The sequence below is a fragment of the Amborella trichopoda genome, chromosome 2 (assembly GCF_054954075.1).
Source record: "Amborella trichopoda isolate Santa Cruz 75 chromosome 2, AtrichopodaSantaCruz75HAP2 v2.0, whole genome shotgun sequence".
NCBI lineage: Eukaryota > Viridiplantae > Streptophyta > Magnoliopsida > Amborellales > Amborellaceae > Amborella > Amborella trichopoda.
In genome coordinates this window covers 50435672-50462160 of record NC_142337.1, presented here as the reverse complement: position 1 = coordinate 50462160, position 26489 = coordinate 50435672, and the positions used below count along the sequence as shown (strand labels likewise).

The following is a 26489-nucleotide window of genomic DNA, read 5'->3' as shown; positions in this document are numbered from 1 at the left end:
ATTTGTTCCATTTTTTGAGCTACAAATTTCATAATAAGAAGTAGAAATTAATTTTAGAGCCATCATAGAGGTTTCCGATGATGTATGCATGTACACGAAAACATAGTAATATAGGGCTTCTATGGACGCAAGCACGCGCCCATATGCATATGCAAACCCACACAAAGAGACATGCATGCCCATACACAGTATATGTTCATGCACAGATTTGGAAAAAAGAAAGTAAAAAAAAGGACGAGTTCTCTGAACCAGATTAAAATCAATCTTAACATCTTCACCTCACACAACAAACTCAAGAATCATAAAATTTATTCATAGAAGGATTATAAACAAGCTATCAAATATATTGATACAGAAAATGGCAAACTAAATAACAAAGGCAAAAGATATAGAACACGTTATTTTTGTTCAATTTAATTAATGCATAGAATTTATTCATCGTGACAATAAACTGATTTCAGAACTTCCCTGAATTGATTTCTATTAAAAAAATGAAAAATAAAAAATTAATTGGGGGAAAACAGAGTTGCCAAACCTTGGTGTATTGTTATATGGATAGGAGGGCCGTATGCCATGATATCATTCTGGTTACATTTAAATGTTCCCTCCCCTCTGGCTAGTACTTCCCCATCGGAATCAATAATCCCTCCTTTCTCTGGTTCTGCAACACGCTGCCCTGGTTCTAAACAAAATGCCTTCACCTGTAATTAACCGTAAACAACAAAAGTTCATCAGATTTGATAGGAGAAGAACCATCTTTTCAAACCACGGTTTAATTTGTCCAAAGATTCCTTGGAGAAATAGAGAGACGGAACTAAATTTAGAAGAACCCCAACTTCATTAGAAATAATCACAATCTGCTGATCTGAAGTTTTACAATAGAGAAACAAAGGATTGGCACCTTGTGCATTAGTGGTACAGACTTGGGGAAGAATCCATATTCCGGGCTTCATTTGCATCATTTAAACATAGTCAATCTTGAAGATCACTCCTCTCAAGTTTAGTCTCTCTCTCTCTCGCACAAATGCAGAGATGCATGAACATCACAACTGAAAGGAATAAAACACCACTACAATTGTGGACTTCACAGCACACAAAAACCAACCTTTATGTATAATACATGCTCCGATTTAACATGCCCACCATCCTTCATTTTTGTCAGCATTGCCACAAGAGCTGCTCGCGGGCAGTCCTTGACTAAGATCAGGTCCAAATAACCATCCGAAAACTGCAAAATACAAAAACACAGAAGCAATATGAGTCATCTATGTCCTAGCTCAATAACAAATTAGTGTCAATATGGATATTTGATTACCTTCAGACATAGCCAACAAACTAACCCTCGTATCTTATTAAAAGCCAAAAGACTATTCCGAATTTATATCATAGGCATTAGGTCCAAATACGAAGAACTTCAAACAAAAGCCCAAATGGAAACACACACAGGAAAAGAGGTAAATGAATGAGGAACCATCATGAAGTTGGAGTTAAGTTTCCGAATAAGGTCACGGATCCCCACAGTATTTTATTTTAACATTAGTTCCCCATTATATTTGCAGAACGATACTGGATAGAATGCATAAATTCTATTAGGATCAGTCCAATCCATGATGTGGACTTGATCAGAGATATGCAACATAACAAAAAGGCCAAATGACAAGTAAAAACAAGAAACTTTGAAGCTCAAGTTATAACAAGCCCACCTTGGCAGCAGGTGCAGGCATAGTATCTTCAGTGGCCCATGGCACATTGTGAAGCCAAACTGAAATAAATGGCCCTCCTATTGTCCTCCACGCCCAATTTTGCGAAGCTACTGACGGTCCAGGATAGCCAGACTCTGTTCTAGGATCATTATCATGGTCACCATGCATGCTCCTAAGTAAGTTGTTTGAAACATCATTGTTGTCAACAGGATCCCCAACAGCTTCATGGCCAGGTGCAGGAACAAAATAGATGCATCCATTGTATTTCCTCAAGCACATTATTCGCAAGATACCCTAGTGCAACATAAGGGCCAAAATAAACTATCAAAAACGCATTCACACTTACCGGACCAGTCAAAACAGGGAATGCAATCATAAGTTTTACTTTCATTAGGCTCAAACTTCTCTTTGAATCTATGAAGGGAGGTGCGGAGACCCACCCTATGTCTCCTACCTCCTCTTTATGCCCCCCCCCCCCCCCATCCCGCGCTCTCTCTCTCACACACACACATACACACAGTCACAGATGGGGGCAATGGGCCTAGTGTACATGGGAAAAGCAAGAAGGAGCATATCAAGGATAACGGGTCTTCTTTTTTGTTTCATTTTTTTTTTTTGAACAAAATGATGGTTTTCTAAGATTTTGATACTTGTTCTGGTTGTGTAATTTGTAAACACGCATCATTCGGGTAGATGTGCCTTATACTGAGGCCATACAAATGACCAATGAAATTTAGTAATACAGATAGATCAATTACTAAAAATGACTCCAAGAACCCAATTTATGATGAATATTTAGACAAAAAAATGCATGCATGGTTTTATTCTGATTCAAGGGTACAAGCACTCTCCACAACTAAGGCAATTATCCAATGAGCAAGCCTCTTTCAGGAAAAACAAAATTTCCTTGTATACTTAAAATAAGGAACTGAATCATTTGAAAGGGCCAATCTGAAATATAACAGTGTAAAAACTGTTGAGCATACAGTGCAGTAAATATCTAAGAAATGTTTCTTCATTCCAACTAGAGAGTAAAATGATCATGTTCCATTCTACAATCCATAGTATATTCCTCAAGCTGACGTAACTAGTACTTGCATATGGTAGCATACTGTAATTGATGTGATATGATACTGATCATACACTTGTGAATATGAGATGATGTAAATATTACAATAACTATAATGTTATGCATGATTATGTAAAGGGTAAGCTTTCTATGCTTTCCCTACAGCATAAAACTTCTATACTTCCCCCTATCCAACCGTCCATTCTAAATGGATGGCATAGATAATCCCAATCACATTTAATTGTTTTTATACAAAACATTTTGACACCAAAATTTGGGCGTCCAATCCTCTCTTGAACTCGAACCTATAAAAAATATATAAAAAAATATTCTCAATAAAATAAAATGACTAAAATGCCCCCTGAAAGTTTCAGGGGTATTTTGGTTATTGTCTTTTATCAAAAATAGTTTTTAAATATTTCATTTAGATGCACCCCATTGAGGTGCTGGCACGTACCAAATTTCACATTCATTTAATTAGTAGAAAAAAATTAAAAATAAAATACTCTGGAGGCGTCAGATCTAATATTAAATGGTTAGTAGCTCACTTGATGTAAATTGGACGTCTGGATGAAGGGGGGAATATATATATTTTTATGTTGTAGCATAGAAACCTTTCCCTTATGTAAATATCTAAGAAGGGGTTATACCCACTTTTTTACCTTATTCTCACTTTGTTAGCCATCATAATCATCCTTACATTTCATTACACCCTCCAAGAAATAAGAAGGTTGAAGATGAACTTCGATTGTAGTTGTACAGATGCTGTTACTAGAAAAGTGAGTGTAAAAATTAGCCCCCTATCTAAAATTATGATATGCTTTTACTTAAAAATATATAATATGATATACATATTATGAATATTCCATTAATATTGTATGAACTATTTTGTAGACCATATGCACTGATGTGCTAGTTGGAAGCAGTTTGAAAAGATATGGGGACTTATAGCCTCACTAAGGATATGACCTTTAACAGAGCACAATGGAGAACCAGGATTCATGTAGCCAACCCCAATTAATTGGGAAAAAGCTAAAATGATGATGATGATGATGCGCTTATGTGCTAGATAAGATACTTTTATCCATATGGGTGTCATAGATTTTGGAAAATGATGAGGACCATCCCAGCTCTTTGTATGCATATTTGTTTTGTCTCCCTATCATGGCATTTGTTCTCATTTGAAAGAATGAAAGAAAATAAAGGCTCAATAGTAAAATTATTCAGTTTTGAAAAGCCCCTAGAGAACAAGGACTTGGCCAAGTCACTCAGCTCCTTGCCGCGCCAAGTACTCGGGTAAAACTCAGGGCTATATGAAAATAAAAGAATCACAAAATTATGTTATTGTAATATCAATGTATAGATATTTTGAATTTTATTTTTCTGATGATTTGCGAGTGCTTCTTTTTTTTTGATGAAATTTTGTGAGTGCTTCTTGTCATATGACCTATTTTTTTGTCTTCCTCCGTTTTTGTATTTTCTGAAAGGTCTCCAACTATAAACCATTTTTTCTAAATCCACGTTTTATATATTTTTTCCATCTTATTTGGACTTTTAGTGTTGTTTTTAGTTACTTTGATTTTTATCATTATTTTTATTTCTAATAATTCTTTTTATTTTTTTGTTTTTTAGGGGTTTTTTTTGCGGCTACACCACTCGGATCGCCCAATTTACTGAGCTCCGGCAGGCCCGATCCCCAAGCCCGAGCTGAGTTCCTGACCATTGCTATAGAAACCACATAGATGAAAAGTCGAGACCTTGAAAAGGTCTGCTAGGATTTATTAACTACAAATTGAGCATACATATCCAGAATTATTTCGAGTATTATCGACACCTTCCAAATAAGATTAGAATAAGTAAATCATAAAGTTTTAAGAAACATACATAGAAATCAATGCGAACACTCCCCATCCATCTATAGATCTCAGATTCAATATCAATATCTGCAATAAGACCTGCAAGGGTCCACTAGAATATGTTAGTAGGCCTAGATGGTAATAACCAGTTAGCACTTCATAGATTAAAAATGCAGTGGATGGCTACTCTTAAGCACCTTGCTTGAAAGAGAAACAATTTACACATCCAAAGGTCAAGTAACTAAAAAAGTACGAAAGTTTATTAAGGAAACTATATACATACCCCATGCAAGCATTAATACACTGAAAAACCTTGTCTTTCCTTGCGAGATAGTTGCCACATCAAGTGGTTGCTTATGGCCTGAGAAAGAACCATGTGAAAATGAATAACTAATTACAAGAGCAGATCCACCAAAGGGAAGAGAAATGCATCACAGATGTGGCAGATCTTTTCCATGGAAATAATTGATGTGTCAGAACTAAACAAGCCACGTGATGAGTAAAAGGATGACCTCGGATTACTGCAAAAATTGCATTTGCTGCCACACAAGGATCCTCAACTGAAGCCATCAGTGACTTGGCCATGCCATTTCCTGTGCCTGAATTACAATAGCGATGTGTTAGGTTCCTCCCTATGGACTAGTCCTTTTGTAAGCCTGTTTGTCAGGCCTATGTGAGATAGCCCTTGGCACCACACTTCTTCTGCTATACGTTTTGCACCAGATTTCACTTTATAATGAATTCAATCTATTATAAAATGTGGTTTACTTGAAACCCATTACTACAGCATCCATCTAAATTATTAAGTTTCAGTTTTTTTTATTGTCTCCTAGTTTATTGTTCAAGAAATTGAGAACCAGTCGATCGTTTAGAAGCAGGAAAACATTTCAGGTAACAATAAAGGCACAGAAACAAGTTACAAGATGGGGAGGCAGAGAAAACAAAATAACAACAGATATCCCGGCCATGCGAAACCTTGAAATTAAGACTCAAATTATGGACAAAATGTAGATACACGCAGAGACAATTGGCTAGAAAGAGTGGACTTTAACCCTTAAATCAGAAAGCTTTTTCTCCCCTGCTCATGGTGCTGCCTTTTCAGAATCTTCTTAGCTATTTTGTCCATTTAATTAACTTTTCTCATCAATGTTTAAGACAACCATAATTCTTTCTCAAAAGAAAATTGGAGTAGATACATACAACTAAAACAAGACCAAGATAAACAAAATGGAAGAAGATAAAGTACGGTACAAGATTTTATGGCAATACTCGAATAGTATACCTGCTGGAATTACCCCAAGAGGCATTTTAATTGCAGAATCCCAGTCTGTTCTTTGCAGCAGTCCATTCACTACCTACTACATATTTCACCATATATACCCAAGAGATATTAAGGACGGTAAGTAAAATTAAAAACGCACCAATAATACCATGTATATATATATATATATATATATATATATATATATATATATATATATATATATATATATATATATATATATATATAGGAAAATGATAGAGTCAGCTACGCGGCTTAGATAACCATCAAAGCCCAACAGCCCAAATTCAATCTGGATCGATCTGACGGCCACGAACTCATTTCGTATTTTAATTTTCATTTTTTTCTACAAATCCAAATCACTTGAAATTTTAGACGTCAATTCTTCTCATCAAGATGTACCTAATAAAAATATCAAAAAACTAATTCGCAAAATATAAATTGACTAAAATACCCCCATTTGGATTTCTAAAAAAAATTAAAATTAAAATATGAAACAGGGTTGTGACCGTCAGATCGGCCCAAATTGAATATGGACCATTGGGCTTAGATAGTTATCTAAGCAATGTGGCTGACTCTATCTTTTTCCATATATATATATATATATATATATATATGAGTAATGATCCTATGAGACCCTCCCACACCCATATGTGCAGGACCATTAATTTGGCACAGAGCTCTAGAAAAGTTATCACATGGGTGTGGAACTTGACATTTCTAGAGATCTGTACCAAATTTAATGGTGATCCTTTGGGGTCCTACACACATGGGTGTGAGAGGGTCTCATAGGATCATTACTCTCTCTCTCTCTCTCTCTCTCTCTCTCTATATATATATATATATATATACTGCACAAGATCCCATTCAATTTTTCTAAGAAGTAACAAATAACAGCAAACCTTCACATAGAAAGGTAGTGCAATTAGTGCAACAACCTCAAGAATTCAGCCATCAATCATGTTAAAAAAACAATAAGCAAGAGGAATATTCCAAAAGGGAATCATGATCACCAATGAACTTTTCTCCAAATTCAGATGTTGCTCTTTCCTTCCCTGACTGATAGCCCTCAATGAAATGTTGTTCCATTCCATGAACAGAGGGATCTTAATTGGCAAGCCATGAACAAAATTATGACAACAAATAAAGCCAGAACTGATGAATAAAGTCATCATTCATGAAACCTCAATGAGAATATCAGTTCTTAATAGGAAAGATGATCTGTTTAGCACCATATACATGTAGTCCTAATTCTCAATTCTGGCTCTAATACCATTTCAACATTCTAATTCATAAGAAACTCAGCACAATAAATATTTGATGAATCTGCAATTTTGCAGCAATGAGAAAGAGCTTTCTAACCTCAACCAGGATACCATCTCCACTGATACAGACAATCCCATCATATTTCGAAAGATCCAGTGAGTTTGCAATTTCCTTTGCATGAAGTTGAAACTGAGTTTCTGAAAAATCACAAAAGTAAAACATTAGATACATATAAAGTTCATATAAGGAAGTGAATAGAAGCATAAACTAGGCATAGACCCTCATCAAAAAGGTCACTTGGAAGTTCAGGTTCAGCAGTCAAACAAGAACCAAGTTAGCATCATGGTTCCAAAATAGAAAAACAACGGAATGCTTACATTGCTAATAAAGAAGCGTTGAGAGTTGCTCTACACAAGGATATAATAAACATGAGATATAAAAAAGAATTTTTTAAATTTTCCACTCAAGATTGCAGAAGAAATTAATATGAAAAATGAGAACAGTAAAAGAAATCAGAAGTGTGTCGAAGTATGCTCAAAACATCAAAATTGAAATAAATATAGCTAGAACAGTGGCAATTCAAGTATAAATATGCGCTTCTAGAAAATCAGGAAATGAAATAGCTAGGAATCTCATCTATCAATAAATTAGGTAAAAACATCCTCAAGACTACAAAAAGCTTAGCACCACATGGCTTCTGTAAAGGTGTAGGCCATGTCATCTTCATGGGCATCTCCATGTCACACTAGTCTCATTCAAGAGAATTAAAGGCAGGTAAAGATCAAGAAAGATTCGATGATCAGAATGATATGTCTAACTCCTCTACAATATGAGTGATATATGATTTATCCAATGCATTGAACTAATACTAGTTTCATACATGGACCACAATACCATATTCAAAAAGACAAGATTATTTATGGAAAGTTAGGAAAAGATTATTTATGGAAAGTTAGGAACTATCGGAACACTAACATCAGTACCATCCTTCATGATTCAATAGGCAAGCAGATTTGGAATTTCGGACAAACCAAAGCATGCTAAAGACAAAATAAAAAACCATACACAAGAAACAACAAGGGCATAACTGCAGGGTCACAATACCAACGGTATTATCAAGATTGTATCAAAAGTATATGCCACATAGTTCTCAAGAGGGCGAATGGAACCACGAGCAGGAATGGATTGGCAGTGGAAAATCATTGCCCACCAAAAGCTCCCTAGCTCCGGAGTGCCTTGGGAGCAGCCACACATTAAATATTAAACATATATTTATATAGGACATAAAAATAGCTAAAGGATTTTGATGCCTCGGTTGCGTTTTTCACATTAGGCCTAGAATATCAATGTGACCCCTTCTTTAAAACCAAATGTTTGCCTTCTATTGCATTTTGTAGGTGCCCCAAAGGACCCCCCAAGAAAAAGGGTATCATTTCCTTACAAGATTGGTGAAAAGAGTTCCCTAGAAGACGGGAAACATGCTCCCAAGAGAAAGGTTATGTGTGGAGAACCAGTTCCAGCTCCCTAATTGCGGAACTATGTTCTGGGAGAGGCACCACAACCATAGATGGAAGATCCCCAATAACTATGATTTTCCATGTTTGTTACAGTTTTTCTTGGGGGTGGGATGGTTGCTTCAATGCTAAAATGCACCACAAAAGAAGTGGGTTATTATTCAAGGGAGGTCCTAGATAACTTAAAGATACTGTAAAGGTCTGAATAGGTTTTTCTATTTGAATTTTGAATTTTGAATCAAATGAAAGATTTACCTTTTTTTAAAAAAAAAATGTTTCACTCGTAATTGGAGATAAAGAACCACAATAAGCCAACTAGCACAAACAAATACCTGATGGAATGGCAGGGACCCACGATGACGGCCCACTACACAAGGCTTTAGTGGACAAAATGAAGATGGTGATGGAGACTTCAATATTGACCCCCAATAAATTGCAGCACATTCAATACTTTTAATGATATAAAAAGCAAAAAGGATCCACACCAAATGGTTGGAAACTTGGAAGGCGATCTTTGATGTTTTATAGATTTATAAGCACCATTGCTGCTAAAGAATTTTCTGGACCTACAAGGTGTTTGCCACTCTACTGAGGCAGACGACGGGACCCAACTAACAAAGTTGACAATTCTCTCAACACTTGACTTAGTTCTATGAAACAGCAGGTGGTATGCTACAAATGATCAGTTGGGTATGTCACGAGGCCCCAACCTCTTGGCAGATTGTGGATAACATATGCTGGAGGAAATATTAGATATCAATGCCTTGCTGGTCTTTCTAGTAGTATTATGACATGAATGTACCCCTTCACCACTGGTTTTTCAATATGTGAATTACACCATACTTACCCAGCAGGGGGGTGGGGGGGGGGAGGGGAGGAGGAAGAAGACGGCAAAAGGCCAAAAATAACAGCATTAAAGTTATGCAGGTAAACCAATTTATAGCCATGAATATGTTTCCAACCACATAATGCTTAAGAATGTGAACAATACAATTCTTGAAAGAAATAACGGGAACAACAGCACATACCATAAATGTTAAGTGACCCCTAAATGACAGGTTGAGTAAAGGTTGACCATCAACCTAATAAATCGACGTGTCAACAAGCAAATGAGTTTCCTAAATATCTATAAGTCAGAGATGACAGCACATAACTTCCTCACAAGCTACAGCAGAAGATAAGTATCCAAATTTGCATTGAATGAAATAAAAGAAGAAATAATGCAGATACACCCAAACAAATGTACAACACATAATATACATAAATACATGCAAGTACCCATTCAAAGATAGATACATGTGGATGCATGTTCGCGCATACACAATCCATAATTAGATATATACATGCTCATGCATGCCTCTGAATGCATTAACTCATATACATAAATACGTCCATGCATTTCATGAAGCTATGTCATGCAGGCATGCATCTGTGCATTCATTTTTGTGTTTACCTTGCACAGTATACTGAATCTCAGCTGCAACAAGTAATGGCTCCACTTCCTCGCAAAATATCTTTGACGCGGATTTGATTCCACCAAAGGGATTCACAATGACAAACACATTTTTTGGTCGATCTGTTAAAAATAAATTATGATTAGTAATATAAGTGATTGAAAGATACTGCTGAAGTCGGAAGCCAAGGGTTCCTCATGATCTAGAAAGAAAGCATAATGAAAATTGAAACCATTAAAAGAGAGAGAGAGAGAGGGAGAGAGAGAGCGAGAGAGGTAGAGAGAGAGAGAGAGAGAGAGAGAGAGGGAGCGAGAACTCAGAAAATCAACTTACGAATTGCAAATCACTCTATTTTTCCCTGCTAAAAAACAATTAAGTTTATTAAGCTCATACAGTTCTTTATTCCCAGAAAAATCAGGACTGTCGAAACATAAAGAATCTAAGATTATTCTACAGGAATTAGATGCCTGCATAAAGGCCATACCAAAGGGTTCAAAACAGACCTATGAAGCCCCATTCCTCCAAAAATACTAAAAGGGGAGTTCAGGACTTAATCACTTAACACGTCGCCTTTAAAGGAACAAAAACTATAAGCAACTTATCGATTCTCAAAAATAAACAAGCATTGTTACCAAAAAGCACACATTCTAATCAACCTGTAATAAAAACAGTTTAGTATCAGTTTCATATTTTCTCCAGCTGATTTAATCAAAACATGGAGCATTCTCATCACAAATAACATCGATCATTTAATAAAACTCAATATTAAAAAGGAATACCTTGTAGTACCATGCAAACATGTGGCATAGTGATAATATATAGTTTCAAAATATGAGAAATAAAATAAGAAGCATGCAAATCTTGATGAAGCAACGGCTTCATACTCTCACACTTTACATAGCTTCAAAATTTCATCAGCAAGAACTTGATAACATAGGCAATTTTGTTAAATCATTTGGCAAGTCAAGTTAGCAAGACAATCCTCCTCAAACTATTATTAACACATTTTTTTTATGGCAAGCCTGAATTCAATAGAAATTTCAACTTCATTCAACACCTGTAAATATTTTCAAAATTCGTGCTACTTAGAGTAGAAAACAGAGTATTCAGTAACAAAACCTTAATTTTATCAAAGAAAACAATATCAAGAATAAATAATTCAAAGCAATACTTCATTTGCAAACATGAAACTTAAAATACATAGTCCTCTATTAAATTCATCAGACAAAAATTCAACAGTAGACAAATTTCGACCCAATAAATTATTACTAAAGCCATAGACGCATTGAAAAACTTCCACAAACAAAATAAATAAATAAATCTATAAATCATGAGTAAAGAACAGCCAAAAGAGGACATTTATACATACTCAAAGAATCGATGTGTTCTCGAAGCGTATCACACCAGCGTTGAAGTGAACCCTCACCAGGCGGCTCAAAAACAAAGTCTTTTCTCATTCTGTAACCTCCATTAGCACCAAAACAACCGGTACTCTCCTTCTTCAAAAAAGTCCTAACCCTAAAACCCGACCCTTCTCTGCAAAAGCCCAAAACATCTGCGTCCAAATTGAAGCAACGACCATTCCAGCATATTGTTCCATCTCTATACAGGCTAACGGTAGTCGGTATACCTTCAAAGCGGAGCTCCTCTGCAATAATTAGGGTTTCTTCAGCAAATTCCATTCTCCGTGAAGAGAGAGAGTTTTTGTTAGTTAAGAGACGAGCAAGGGAGGACCAAAAAGGGTGAAGGTTTTTTTCTTTCTGAAAAGGTTGAAGGTTTCTTTCTCGCTCTTACTTCCTGTACATTGTTTGTTGAGATGACAATGACAAACAGACTGCAATGACCGAAATGACAGAGCGATCCTTCCCAAGGAGCTTTTCCAAGGGCGATAATTGCAAGGGTGATGTCTTGATTTATCCCATGTTGGCGTCATATGTAATGACAAAAGTAGCTTGGGGAATATTTTTTTTGGTATACTTATGAAAAACCTTACCTTAACGCTACGCTTTCCATACAACTTACCCTCGCCTAATTTTTTTTGTTTGTGATTTTAGGGCTTGAATGTTTTTAGTTGTAGTAAATTTTGGGTTTGTTTTGTTGTATATGTTTTGTCGTATATGTTTTGTCTTGGTTATCTTTGCATCAATTATTTCTTATTCGATTATCCATCATCTTTCCCTTGTTCAAATTTAGTTTGTCATTAAAAAAAATTGCCTAGCTCTTGTTAATTTTAGTAGTAGGTCTTTATAAAAAAAAAAAACCACAAAAACAAACTTTAGGATGTTCTATATTGCTAGTTGTATATATTGTGCATATCTATACTGTTAGATTAAACTATAGCTTAGAGATATGGTATTGTTTAGCTATAACTTAGAGAAATAGTATTGTTTATATACTAAAAATTTAGGATAAGTGTTTTTCCCAATTTCAAATGCATTCGAATTCACGTCTACAAAGTCAATTAGTTTTGTTTCATTTTGTAAAAGAAAGGCATTGTGCTAGTTTAACTTGGATATGAACTAGTTTTTACTTTGTAGAAATGTTGAATTGCATGTTCATCTTAAAAGTGGGGTCCACTTTTGAAGCTCTTTATTTCAAGACTATTTTCTATAATTTACTAAAAATCCAGACATTAACAAAGTAAAATCGTTAAGATTGCAATATCCAGATAGTCATTGTTAGAAATGTTTTTGTAGGTTATATACCCCCCAACAATATGCCTATCTACCTCATATTAAAATTTAGTTGTAGCTCTTTAAAAATATCTAGATTGAGCCTACCAAACTTGGGCAAGTTCAATGTGTGGAGTGTAAATTATTACAAATCTTGTACATGACAAAAGAAAATGAGTGATAGCATATTGATTTATTGTATTTTTGGTAAAGAACTCTAATCAAATGTCGATTAAACTTTAGATTATATTGGTGGTGATGCATATACATTTATGATTGATAGTAGAACTAAGTTAGATGACCTGCGAAAATACGTAGCAGAGCGTTTCTCATTAGACATGCACTTGATATCATTGAGGTATTCTGTCCTGAGAAATAGAAGATTTATTGTGAATCTATTCATTGATGATGATATTGATATGATGTTGAATATACATGAAGGTGATAATATTGTATTCATTTATGTATTCAATGGCAGCGAACAAAGGGGTGGAAGTACTTCACGTAATACTAAAGCAATCGAACAGGTCAGACACCCCGAATCCTTTAATGTTTTGGCATCTGGTTCCGAACAAAACAATGCACCAAGGTTGCTTACTTCATGGGAGGATGCACTTACTGGTATAGGGCAGCAGTTTGAATCTCTAGATGACTTTCGAGAAGCCCTTAGCAAGTTTGCTACAGCACACTATTTCACATAACATCTAGTTAAAAATGAGGGGTCTCGCATAGGGGCGAAATGCAAGGGAGATGGATGCAAATGTGAGATATATGGTTCAAAGTTTGGCAGGATGAATGTTTTTAGCATCAAAACATGAAAAAGAGAACACTCGTGCAATATTGGGACAAGCAATGATATATAGAGAAAAGCGTCTCAAAAATGTGTTGCGTCATTAATCAAGGATATAAGTAAGTGATAATGTGCATTACGAGGCTAAAGAAATCATAAATGATTTGTCTCGAGATTGTGGATTAGAAATACCCTATTGCTAGGCTTGGTGAAGGAAAGAAGCGACCATAAAAAACATACAGGGTTCGCAAGAGGAGTAATACAACCAGTTACCCCAATATGTAAATTGTATGATAAAAACGAATCGTGGTAGTTATGCGATACGACAAGTATGACAAGATGGTAGATTTCATCGAATGTTCTTAAGCTTTTATGGCTCAATACATGGCTTCAAAAGTGGATGTCGTCCACTTCTGTTTCTCGATGAGACATCATTGAATGCATGATATCTTGGGACTCTACTTGCTGTCAACTCATTCGATGGGGAAGAACAAATGTTTCGTGTGACATTCGCTATTGTGGATACCGAAAGTACAAAAAACTAATTATGGTTTATAGAATCTCTAAGTATAGCTATTGAGACAGATCGTGAAATCAATTTTTTGTTAGAGAGACACCCTGGTCTAATTGATACTGTCTGTCAAGTTTTTTAGAATGCCCATCATGCCTTCTATGAGCGTCATTTAGTGGAGAATTTTAAGAATGAAGTAAAAGACATACTTACTGATATTAAAAAGGCAATTGCAAAATACTTTATTGGAGTATGCAGAGCATACAGGTTGCAAGAGTATTTTGAGAAGATAAGTGAAATTAGATTAATTTCTGAGGACCCATTCAAATGGTTCATGAAAGCATCGCCACACCGTTAGGTCAATCACTCTTTAGGGGTAAACGATATAACCAAGTAACAACCAATGTGGCTGAGTCATATAACAAGTGGATTTTATAAGCATGAGACATGTCAATTCTCCAGTGCGTTGACTAGATTAGAAGACAAATGGCCACCCGCAACTTGAAAGCTGAAACTTGGACTACAACACTTATCACGTACACTCAAAACAAACTGAGAAATATCCTAAAGCAATCCATTTCCATTATGGTCATTGTATCAAGTGGAGCAGTATTTGAAGCAAGGGTTGATCACATGCTTGGAAAAGCCTTCAAGATTGCAAAGTTTCGTGAATATGGTCATTGTATCAAGTGGAGCGGTATTGAAGCAAAGGGTTCACATGCTTGTATAAGCCTTCAAGATTGCAAAGTTTCATGAAACATATTTCGAACTTATCGTGTCAGTTACCTTGATTGATCTATTTGGACGTATGCGTGAACCACTTCCTCTAGATGGAATAAGAATACTTTCACCTCACTCAAGACGGCCCCTTGGACGACCTAAAAATAAGCACATGGAGTCGCAGAAAATGCAAGTACGACTTATTCACTATAATCGGTGCAAAGGAAGGGTCACAATAGAGCAACATGTAAAGCACCCACTTGAAGGCATATATTTGTACTTATCTTTTTTATTCTGTCTTTTTAAATTGTGACACTCACTTGTGGGAAATTTTGTTAGTACATATACTAATGGTATTTGTTTATAATCTTTATTCCACCTGTGTTCATTTCACTAGATTAGCACACATATATTTATGTTTGTTTCTTTTCTATTGGAGCACCCACTCTTGAGAAATTCTGTTATTGCATAAATTAATGGTGTTTGTTCCACTTGTATTCATTTCATACTATTGGCGTACATATATTTATGTTTGATTCTTTTCTATCACTTTTTTAATTGGATATGTCACTTTTCTCTCTCTTTTTTTGGATATGCCACTTGTGGTTATTTTTTTTATGACAATTATGAAAATAGAATTAACAATACAAGACCTGAAACAACCAAGAGGCACAAGGGAGCCATCGACTTCATCGTGTCAAAAGTAAGAAGTACGATGATCTATTTGTTTTAGTTTATGATTTACATTAATTCGATATTTCTCATGTTATTGGCTATTATCATTTCTTATTAATTTTCATTTTAAGAGAGAAATATACTTTGTATTGACGAATCAACTCAAGCCCTAGCAAAATGGAAGCTCGATCAACGATAGGTAGCTCTGATTCAAAAGATCGGATTGAGTCCATTGGTGGATATTGGGGTCTCGCATATCGATTGCAATCTATTGAGGGTATTCATAGGGAAATTGTGCAAGGACACAAATAATGCACGTTTAACTATCGGTGAAATGGCTCCAACCCTATATGATGTGTGGCAGATATTAAGGACAGTCGTGCTAAGCGAGCCTGTAACCGGCATCAGGCCTAAAAACTATATTGCTTTCGTCAAGGAGTATTTGGAAAATTGCCTTAAAGATGTCATCCCGATGCATATTAATCATACATGATTGAGGAGGAGATTCGGCCAACTACCAAGAAAGCCCACCAAATTACAACTCACGCAATACGCACTAGCGTATCTCCTTTATTTAGTCGGCACAACTATATTTACCGACTCATATAAAGGATCAACACTTACAATGTACTTGCAATTGTTTTGAGATTTTGATGAAGCAGGGAAGTATGCATGGCGTGTTGTAACACTTGTTTTCTTATATTGTTCATTGTCTAAGGTCGTAAGAGGAGAAAATAATCATTTTAGTGGGTCGGCAACTTTACTACAAGTATTTCTCACTATCTTTATAGTTTATATTTATAATATTACAGTTTCTTTGGTTTCTTACTTTTTGCTTTTTCTATAGTGCTGGATTTGTGAGCATTTTTGAGCTCTAGTCACCAAGCCTACATTGGTCATCAACCTAGGAATGCCTAAAGTTACATGTGGAAGAAATGACCACACCCAAAGACATGTCATTTGATAACATCTCATTTGATGGTTAGTGGTTGGCTTGTGTGCTTAAAATCTAGTAGATAATCAATCTAGGAATGTCTTGGCTTGTTGGCTTGTTGGCTTGTGTGCTTATTTAATATGAGTCGCATGAAATTGTAAAGTACTTCATGTGTTGATCATACACCATAAGTTTCAACATTGCAAAGTACTATATGCCCAATCGCCTGCTGCGACAATTTCAGAAGGTGCAAGGGATTCTTGTTACACCACCCAAGTGGGATATGAGGGAGAAGGTCGTATACACCCCACAAATTGGACTGGAGAGTTGAACAGGCAAATAAAAGATTGGAACTAATGAGAACGTAACGTTGTCAAGGGAGCCCTAGATAAATTTGGTGTACCTACAAAATAGTACATGGCCTAGTACAACATATTTATACAAAGATTTAGAAAAACCCCTATGCACCCCCCGTTGCAAACGCAATCCTATGTACAATCCTTCACAGGTCATGATGACGATAGGAGATTGGTATACTATTTATTATATGTATTTTGTTATTTTATCGTCTTAATGTATCTTAAAATTATAAAAAATAAAACTAATGGTCTATTTTGTTTTTTTATTGCTTACTTGCAGCGACATACCTGTATAGAGTTGCACTTAATGGTAAAGTATTAATTGGGGAATCCAGACGTTATGTACATGCTGCTCATGATCTGCTATTGAATAACAGCTTTCGAGGAGATAGTGCGAACTAGAAGTGGAGAAGTGGAAAGTGAAAGTGAGGAGGACGATGATAGTGAAACTGAAGAAGAAGATGATGATAGAGAAGATGATGTTGAAGGCCATGATGATGGTGATAGCGAGGATGAAAATGAGAGAAAAACAAAGAAAAAAGTTGATCACTTTCAAGTGCTGGCATTGCAAGAGGAATCAAGGTGGAATTTGGAATCGCGAAGAGATGGGAATGCCCAGGAGGGAAGGAGTATGGAGGAACCCGATGTGAGGGAAAATGGTGTTATTAGTTGGCTAAAAAAAGGGTTGACGAGGGGAAATTGACCCTTTTTTTTTTAGTTTGATATGTATGTTTGAAATATATGTTAAGTAAAGAATATGATTGATATTAATTTTGATGCGATGTTTCATATGTATTTTTTGATTTAATCGGTATGTTTGAAATAGATGTTAAGTAAATGATATGGTTGATATATATTTTAATCTTAAGTTTGATGTGTATTTTTGGATTTCATATGAATGTTCGAAAAGATGTTAAATAAAGGATATGGTTGGTATGCATTTTGATGTTTAGCTTGATAAGTATTTTTTAGTTTGTTTTGTATTTTTAAAAAGGAAATGGTTCAATGATAGTTGGATATGTATGTTCTCTATCTTTCTTAATGATGATGGTATTTGGTTTCTCTCCCTAAACTACACTTCTATTGCAAATTCTTTGTGATTACAAAATAGATTTAGCCATCAAATCCATCTGCCACTTAAAAACAGTGTCACCACCACCTAAAAGCAACACGTAACTCCAGTTCTCCTTATTATTAGCTAAGATGTAACACCACCCAAAAGCAAAAAAAAAGAAAACGTTGAGGGATAGAGAGAGAAAAGGGTTAGGCAATCTATGAGGGCAATCCAGAAGAAAGAGTTTCTGGAATCACAGTGCTCCTACACTGTGTAAGTACGGTCCGGCAGTTGAACACCATGGAGTCACAACGCTCCAACACTGTGTAAGTGTGGTCCGACAGTGGATCAAGCGCTCCGGCACTGTGTAAGTGTGTTCCGACAGTGGAACACTTTCGGAGTCACAGGTAAGTGTGTTTCGACAGTGGAACACTTTCGGAGTCACATGGCTCCAGCACTTTGTAAGTGCGGTCCAGCAGTGGATCAAGCGATTCGACACTTTGTAAGTGCGTTCCGGCAGTGGATCAAGCGATCTAACACTGTGTAAGTGCGGTCCTGCAATGGAACACTCTAGAATCACAGTGCTCCGACACTGTGTAAGTGCAATCCAACAGTGGAACACTCTAAAGTCCAAGGCGCCAGCACTGTGTAAGTGCGGTCCGGTAGTGGAACACTTTGGAATTACAGCACTCCGGCATTGTGCAAGTGTGGTCTGGCAGTGGAACACTCTGGAGTCACAGGGCTTCGGCACTGTGTAAGTGTGGTCCGGTAGTAAAAGTTCTGGAGTCACAGGACTCCGACAGTTGCAAAGGCCGGTCCGGCAATAGAACTTTTGGAGTCACTAGGCTCCGACAGTTGCAAAGGGCAATGCAGCAGTACTCAGTTTCAGTTCAGTCGGTGTCTTAGGGGGGTCACTTAAGTTTCTGGAATATTGGGTCTGGCAACGCGATGGTGCGCTCTGGCAATGTCCTATTGGGGTTCGAAAGTCATCAAATTTGGCCAAATTGATTTTTGTGTATAGGAAAGGAATTTCCGTCTAAAAAAAATGAACTTTTTCCCTTGAGGGGTATTTGCATAGAAAGTTTGTTTTGGGGGAAAAAGTGAGAGAGAAAGTTAGGTTGAGGGTAAGTTGCATAGAAAGTATAGTCTTGGGGTTTTTTGTAATTTTCTCAAATTTTTTTAGGGTTTGGAAGGACAAGTTGTTTTTGTCACATATTAGGGAAAACTATATTTAGCGAGTAAGGGAATAACAATTCATCGGGTCACCATAAAATTGGAATTAAATCAAAGTTTTCCAAGTCTGTTGCAAAAATTCATGTCAAAATAGAGAATAGCAAGAATACTATAAATAAAAATAGGGTGCAGATTGTATAGAGCCAAGGCTCTAAACAATCAAATTTGAGCCCACCTTCAAATAACATCAAGAAATATGGTTTTAATATTGGGAATTTTTGTAATAGCCGTAAAATATATTTTTATTTTTAACTTCAAAAATAGTGTAAATCGAGTCGATCTATGAAAACTTGAAAATCATGAAAATTGACAGTCATAGAATGCATTACAAGATGCACCATTTCCAAAACTTGACATCCATTTTTTTCTCATGTCCATGCATCTTGATGTCGAGATGATCAATTTGATGATATTTGGGCATTAAAACAACCTCTTCTATTGAAATTTTTGAGGTAGGCTCCAGTTTGATTTTTTAGAGCCTTGGCTCTATATAAACTTTTCTCATAAAAATATCATGAATATTTCGGATTGGGCTTAAAAAATTGGAGTGAAAAATAGAAAATGTTTGAAATTTTTAAATTTCTAAAGTGTAAACACTTTGTAATAACCATCAATAAGTAATGCATCCCTAAGACTTTTAATAAACTAATATTAATATGTCAATTCATTTAGATATCTCATCCCATGATCCGAAATTAATTACAAAACAAGGCAAAAAACAAAACATGACAAGCCATAGTAGAGTTATTAAGATGATCCAAATAATGTATTATTTTTTAATCTTTGGGGATAAAGGTAATGGCTATCATTACGTCAAAATTATCAACCTTAATAAACCAACCACATATTAAACATGGATTAATAAATGCAACAACAACATGAATGGGGTGAATTACATTTTTATTTCACTTCTTTTTAAAATTCTTCAACAATTTAATATGTTTACATTTTTTATCATTACAAGTCCTCTTTAGTGCTTCCTTTACCTTTTGCCTCGCTTCATATAAGTATAGCTCATAATTGACCACTCACTCTCAGCTGAATGAAGTACCTTGATAAGAAGCTCTAATATAGCAATTGTATCCATCATTTCTTTCAAAAAATTTGAGCTTTGAATTATTTCAGTAATTTCTCTTCCTATACCGCATGGGTCTCCACTCAAAGGATGCTACCATTAATATTAAAACCTCATCTACTTGCAATATAAATTGAAGCAAAGTTAGTGACAAGTGTGTTTTACAATATATTTTTAATTTCTTTCTACTTATGTCCTTTCTCATCAAATCTAAAATAATAATATGTTGATAGAAAAAATACACTATCATCACTTGTGACATCTTTTACCCAAATGACTTTTTTATCAATGTCTTCTAAAAGCAAATATAATCCATGGGCAGTAACCATGTTTTATGAATATGAGGGAACTTGATTATATGAAATCACCAGTAACTTCATGACTTGATTCATTATCTTGAATAATATTTAGTGGCCCTAACTCCTTCACGAATGAAGCATCTTTTCAATAAATAGTCATGTTTGCCTATGCTCGGATACATCAAATGCTTTAACAAAAACTGACTCTTTTAGACAAGAAGCAATAATATTGATGAAAATGTAGTTTTTTATGTTTGACCAAAGGTCTAACATCAAAGTGCCCCCTGATTGAACCCATGACTACTTTACTGAAGATTAATATGCATCAAGTTTTGTTGTAATATCTTGTACCAATGCAAAGAGATGAGTAACTGGCATTGTGTAGCCAACACCATAATCGATACATGTGTTCATCATATTAACAAATAAATGTGAATTGATAATATTGATGCAATGTTATTCATGATAAAGGCATGGGCAACTTTTTTGTTCACAAAATATTGATATTCTTTTTCAATAAAGATGGTAAAGAACTTTGTTATAAACCATAACTACTAATAGAAGTATCAAGTGAAGCATGAGAATTACCTAGGCTAGTTGAATTTGGATCAACATTTGAGTCTATAATGTGATTTTATTTTTTTTCTTATAGGGATTGGAGAATACCTCATGTGTTACAAATATACTTGAGGACAATGTTTTATACCATTTCCTTGTTCTCTTTATAAATAATACTTGAATTGTATGATCCTTGCATTAAAGCCTTCTCTATATGATTTGCAATATAATCGGTTTCCTCTTTCCTCACAATAATTTTGAAAGGGAACTTTTGACCTCATCATTATTGTTTCTTTCCGATTTTAACAAAACTATGAAAACATTGATAAGCAAGTTTAATTATAGAAACAAGAAAATACAAAAGAAACACAAATATAGGTTTAGTGTATAATATACGTATATCAATATTCCATATGTAAATGAATATTCCTTGCTCATTATCAGACAATCACTTATTCATAAACCTCGTGTGGAACTAATAATTCTCATTTTCCATTTCATGGAAAAGTCTTTTCACTTCGTTTAGACCTATCCTCTTGTAGGGGTATTTTAGTGATGGGTTACATAGGAGTTAGACAGTCCTATTTGGTCAAATACCAAGTGACAAACTCTCACATTCCTTCCATTACGGTATCTCCAAGCAAGTTCTTGGATTCTTAGTTATTATCAATGAAAGTCATACAAAATATTTTTTGAGAATAAATTGAGTTAATAATATAGAACCTCTTATTGCTTTAGCAAATGCTTCCAATAAAACTCATCAATCGATCCAGAAATAAGCACCAACTTCATTAAAAAAAATCAAAAAATCAAGGTCAATATTTTATTTATGTCTAGCAATTAAAAAATCAAAATCAATTTTCAATTTTTATCTAAGGCATATGTGTGTAACAGTGAATGACAACCGACTCTGTCTATAATGAGCTACAAATGCTCTCATATAATATTTAGTTCTAGATACTCAAAATTCAAGCATAGTTTCAAATGTAGGAAACAACCAACAAAATTGGTGTCATCATGAAAATGGCTTCTGGGGTAGAAAAACCCATGATGTCAGTGTTATACAAGTTACATAGCTTTGATTTATGTCATCCTACATAGAAACATACCTATAACAACTAATCCTAGCATTTTATCCATTTTCATGACCCCAAAACCATCAAAACCTGTAACTCTTTATACAAAGAATTTGAGTGCCAGTCCAAACTACAGTCAATGCTTGTAACCAGCATTTGAAATGACAATTGAATGACAATTCATGACAATTGATACACCACCAATGGGATCCCAAGTTTTCAATCATAATACATAGCCAAGCACTAAAAGATCTATGATAATGTTTGTTTTAATATTTTGAGGACTATATACTCAAGTGAATTGGCTTTTAATCAAGTGGCAAACGTAGAGTTCACGTCACTTTTAGCTAAAGTTCAAAATTCCTGTAAATTTTAAACACCGAGAGGGACTTAGCAAAATTATATGAGAGAAAGAGGGACTTAGATAGCATGATAAATTGAGAAAGAAATATGACTTATTTAGTAGTAGATTGTGGATGAATCTCTTTCTTTTTCTTTGAAATGTTTTTGTTGTTGGTTTTTTTTTTTTTCCTTCTCTCTCTCTCTTCCTTTGTGATGTTGTTCTTTGTTTTAGCTTTCTCTTCCTTTGCAATTTCTTTTTTTTTTTTTGATAAGTTTTCCTTTGTAATGGTGTTCTTTGTTTGTAGTTTTCTCTTCGTCTTTGATTTTTTTTTTGAGATGCAATTTTTTTTTCAGGGAATGTGTTTTCTTGAAGAATAGGTTTTGTATTTAACTTTTTTGAAGAACACAATTTTTTTGGAAGTTAGGAATACTTTTTTTTGCAGTGAAGTATCTAAACCTTTTTTTTTTTTTTGGGTTAATTTAAATTTTTTTGTTACCAAAAATTATGTAGAATCCAATCTATAGAATATTGATTGAATTCTAGATAGTAAAATTTATCATATATTTATCTTAAATCAATTTAGTAAAGTATCTCACTAATTATTTTTAAAAACATAAAAGGACTAAAGATACAGGAAGTTCCAAAATTTAGGAAGTTCCAAAATTTAGGATACACAAAAGAAAAATATGAAAGTATTATGAAACGTTTGTTTTTTTTTTTAAAAGTCCAAAAAGAAGGGATATGAATAGAAAGTTCCAAATATTCCTATTTTAGATGTACAAAAAAACTACGAAAAGTTTTTTTAAACATTTTTTGCCTTCAAAAAGTCAAAATAGTGTTAGGATTTAAGAACCCTCTCACATGCAGAAACAAGAATTCCAAAAGTTGGATCCTACCAATATCGTGTACTTATCCAGCTATAAATAAAATATGAGAGAGCATAAACTATAATACGATAAATAAGACATGAAACACACATGTCACAAGAATACAATGATTTACGTGGTCACCCAAGAGGGCTACATCCGAGTACGGCAAACTGAAATCCACTATACCAATAAAAGTTACATGATAGAGGACATAGAGTTACTTTTATAAACCTCGATAATCGGTACCATCATCGATTTCTCATATCTATTCCACTACTAAACCACTGCCTTGGAAGCGACAATTTTCATTCCACAACTAAACCACTGTCCAAGAAGAGATCATCTCCATTTCACGACTAAACCATTGTCCAGGAAGATAATTTTAAGAGCAACCGAGACTTTCTCTCATTAAAAGGGGAAGCCACCCAAAATTTCCATGGGAATTGCTTTCTCGCAACATACAGAAGGTATAACGTAGAGTTTCTCTCCATATTAAGCTTTATTCTCTCTAAGGGGAGGCCTTGCCTCTCATGCGTAGGAGGGCTATGCCTCTTTCTCTCTAGAGGAAGCCACTTTTGCTATATGGTGACTCAAATATGGCACATAAATTTTCTGCTCCTTTATCATATATATATATATATATATATATATATATATATATATATATAAATAAAAGGCTAGAAGTCCATACCGAATAATAAACTTTCTATCGATGTTACATATATCTCAAGAACCAATAAATTTATCCAAGAGTCTTAATGCTTTCTATTTCTTTTAAGAAACTTATCAATATCAATTATCTCGCCTATTTTTTTATGTTACTAATGCTCGCATATGTTGCCATGTGTTTTCTTCAATCAAATGTACAAAACACTAGCCTTGTACTAAACCATGCGCTTTGACACCACTTGTTAGGATTTAAGAATCATCTTAGATACGTAAATAAGAATCCTAAAAATTGGATCCCACCAAGATCATGCACTTATCCAACTAGAAACAAAACATGAGAGAACATGAACTATAAATAAAGCATGAAACACACACGCCACAAGAATACCAAGAGGTCTATATTTACAGGCATGGCAAATCCTCTGCTTTTTCATCATATATATATATATATATATATATATATATATATATATATATATATATATATATATATATATATATATATATATATATATATATGGTTACCACACCAAATAAGAAACTTTCTATCGATGTTACATATATCTCAAGAACCAAGAGATATATCTTAATGGCCTAATCTTTTGGATTTCTATTTCCTTTATGAAACTTATCGATAATCACCATATCCAACAAATAGAAGGGATAAAGATATAAAAAGCAAAGTGAATTTTGAATTTTGGATGCAATAAATATAGAAAAGTTTTTCTTGAAAAGTTTTTTTTTTCAAAAGTCAAAATAAAGCACAGTCCTCCATGTGAAGAACCTTTGACACACCAATAGCAAGGCATGGAGCCTATCAAAAATAGCCCAGCTACAAAGGTTTTCGCTAGCTATATAAGGGGGTTTTTCTTTCTCCACCACGAAATGCACCCGCGAGGCAACAAGTCTGTTGTAGGGACATATCATATTTTCCCAATATTTTGAAAATATTATAGATTAAATCACTTATAAAAATGGTGATATTTACAAAAAAAAATCACCATAAAAAATGGCAACTTGCTAACTATGATTTCCCCAAAAAAAAAGCTCTCACCCCTTCTCTCTCATTTTACAGACACAACACAAATCTCTCTCTCCTATCTTCAGGTCTCTTACTTTTTAGTATTGGGCACGAATATTAAAGTTTAAAGGTGTGGCATAAATTAATTGTACAAGTAAATCATTAGTGCTTTACAAGTAAATTTTAAGGGTTTAGTGGTATGTTTTGAAATTGTTTTCAGTTTTTGTATTGTGTTTTTACTGTCTCTGTGTAACATCAACCTTCACAAAATCTATTTATAAATTTACTTTGTAAATAGATTTTATTGATTTACTACGTAAATATGTAAAAAAATAAACCATGCATAATCTGTAAAATTCATTTGGTTCTATAGATCAACCAGATTTAAAATTTTGAAATATGTAAAAATTGATTTAGTACAGGGGTTTAATTTTTTAGAATATGTGAAATCAATGCTTAATAATCAATTTTTTTTAGGTTGTGGCCTAATCTTATACATTTATATTAATAAATATTTATATAAATATACTAATATGTTAATGATAAAATATAAATATTGCTTATATATTACCGAGAAATCAATAACTCAGTGTAAAATAATAAGTGGGACAAACATTACTATTATATTGTGAATATGTTACCAAAGAGGATGCCAATTTATAAAGGATGCAATTTTTGTAAGGCCTAGGTTTTATAAAAACAAAGTAAAGACTCACTTCGATTTCTTGTTGGAAAGCACTTTAAGCTATAGGAATTTCATGAAGACTCTAAAATCAATTTTTAACTCCGACTATAAAATTTGAAGCTAAAAAATTTACATATTTTGCATATTAACACTTATTTCTAGTGAAATGTCCAGTCTAGATAATATATTATTGAAAATTTTTTATATAGAACCCTAATTCCTCACGTTATTTCATAGTAGCCACTCATTTCGTTTTTCTTTCAAGCAGCATAAAGAAACTCTTAAATATTTCACTGTACCCCATCATCTTTTATCTCCCTATTTTATTGATTTTTTTATCATAAAAATTAGTTCCAACAAATATTTGTATACTATTTTAACCTAATAACTTTTTTAATCATTTTTTTTCCCTTTTTACCTATTAAAAAAAATTTGGCTTAAAATGATATAAAATGATTTTTTGGGGTTAAGTTTTATGATTAAAAGTCAATAAAAGATGGATATTAGAGATGAAAGGGTATTGTAAAATCTTTAAAGATTTTCTTATGCCACTTGAAAAAAAAATGAAAAGAGGGTTTAGATAATATGAAGAATTAAAATTCTATATCAAATTTTTCCTATATTATAATAATATATATTATTTTAAGAGCTTGTATGTTTTTATTTTTAGAACCCTAATGGGCAAGGCTGTGATGATCGATGTGAAAGTTTTCTTTTCAGAATTGTGATGTTCGGTGAATTTTGAGTTGAGGCTTTACTTATTTAAACCTAATTCTAAAATGGATTTTGACAAGATTGCAAA

General features: G+C 34.2%; 1 protein-coding gene across 2 annotated transcripts; it reads right to left on the bottom strand.

Annotated features, from left to right (window-relative positions):
- Window positions 1-401: 401 nt before the first annotated feature.
- On the bottom strand, window positions 402-12094 carry SPHK1 (sphingosine kinase 1). Of its 2 annotated transcripts, XM_006841722.4 has the most exons (10): window positions 11514-12094; window positions 10144-10266; window positions 7273-7373; window positions 5911-5983; window positions 5141-5227; window positions 4912-4989; window positions 4657-4727; window positions 1704-1997; window positions 1106-1228; window positions 402-701 (listed from the first exon to the last, which is right to left on the bottom strand). In XM_006841722.4, the coding sequence occupies exons 1-10, from the start codon at window positions 11824-11826 to the stop codon at window positions 507-509; spliced, it is 1458 nt and encodes a 485-aa protein (XP_006841785.1). In that variant the 5' UTR covers window positions 11827-12094; the 3' UTR covers window positions 402-506. The 2 variants fall into 2 exon arrangements, with proteins under 2 accessions (XP_006841785.1, XP_020521173.1); XM_020665514.2 differs by lacking the exons at window positions 10144-10266; window positions 11514-12094 and having other exon boundaries at window positions 5911-5986; window positions 7273-7370.
- Between the last annotated feature and the right edge of the window lie 14395 nt (window positions 12095-26489).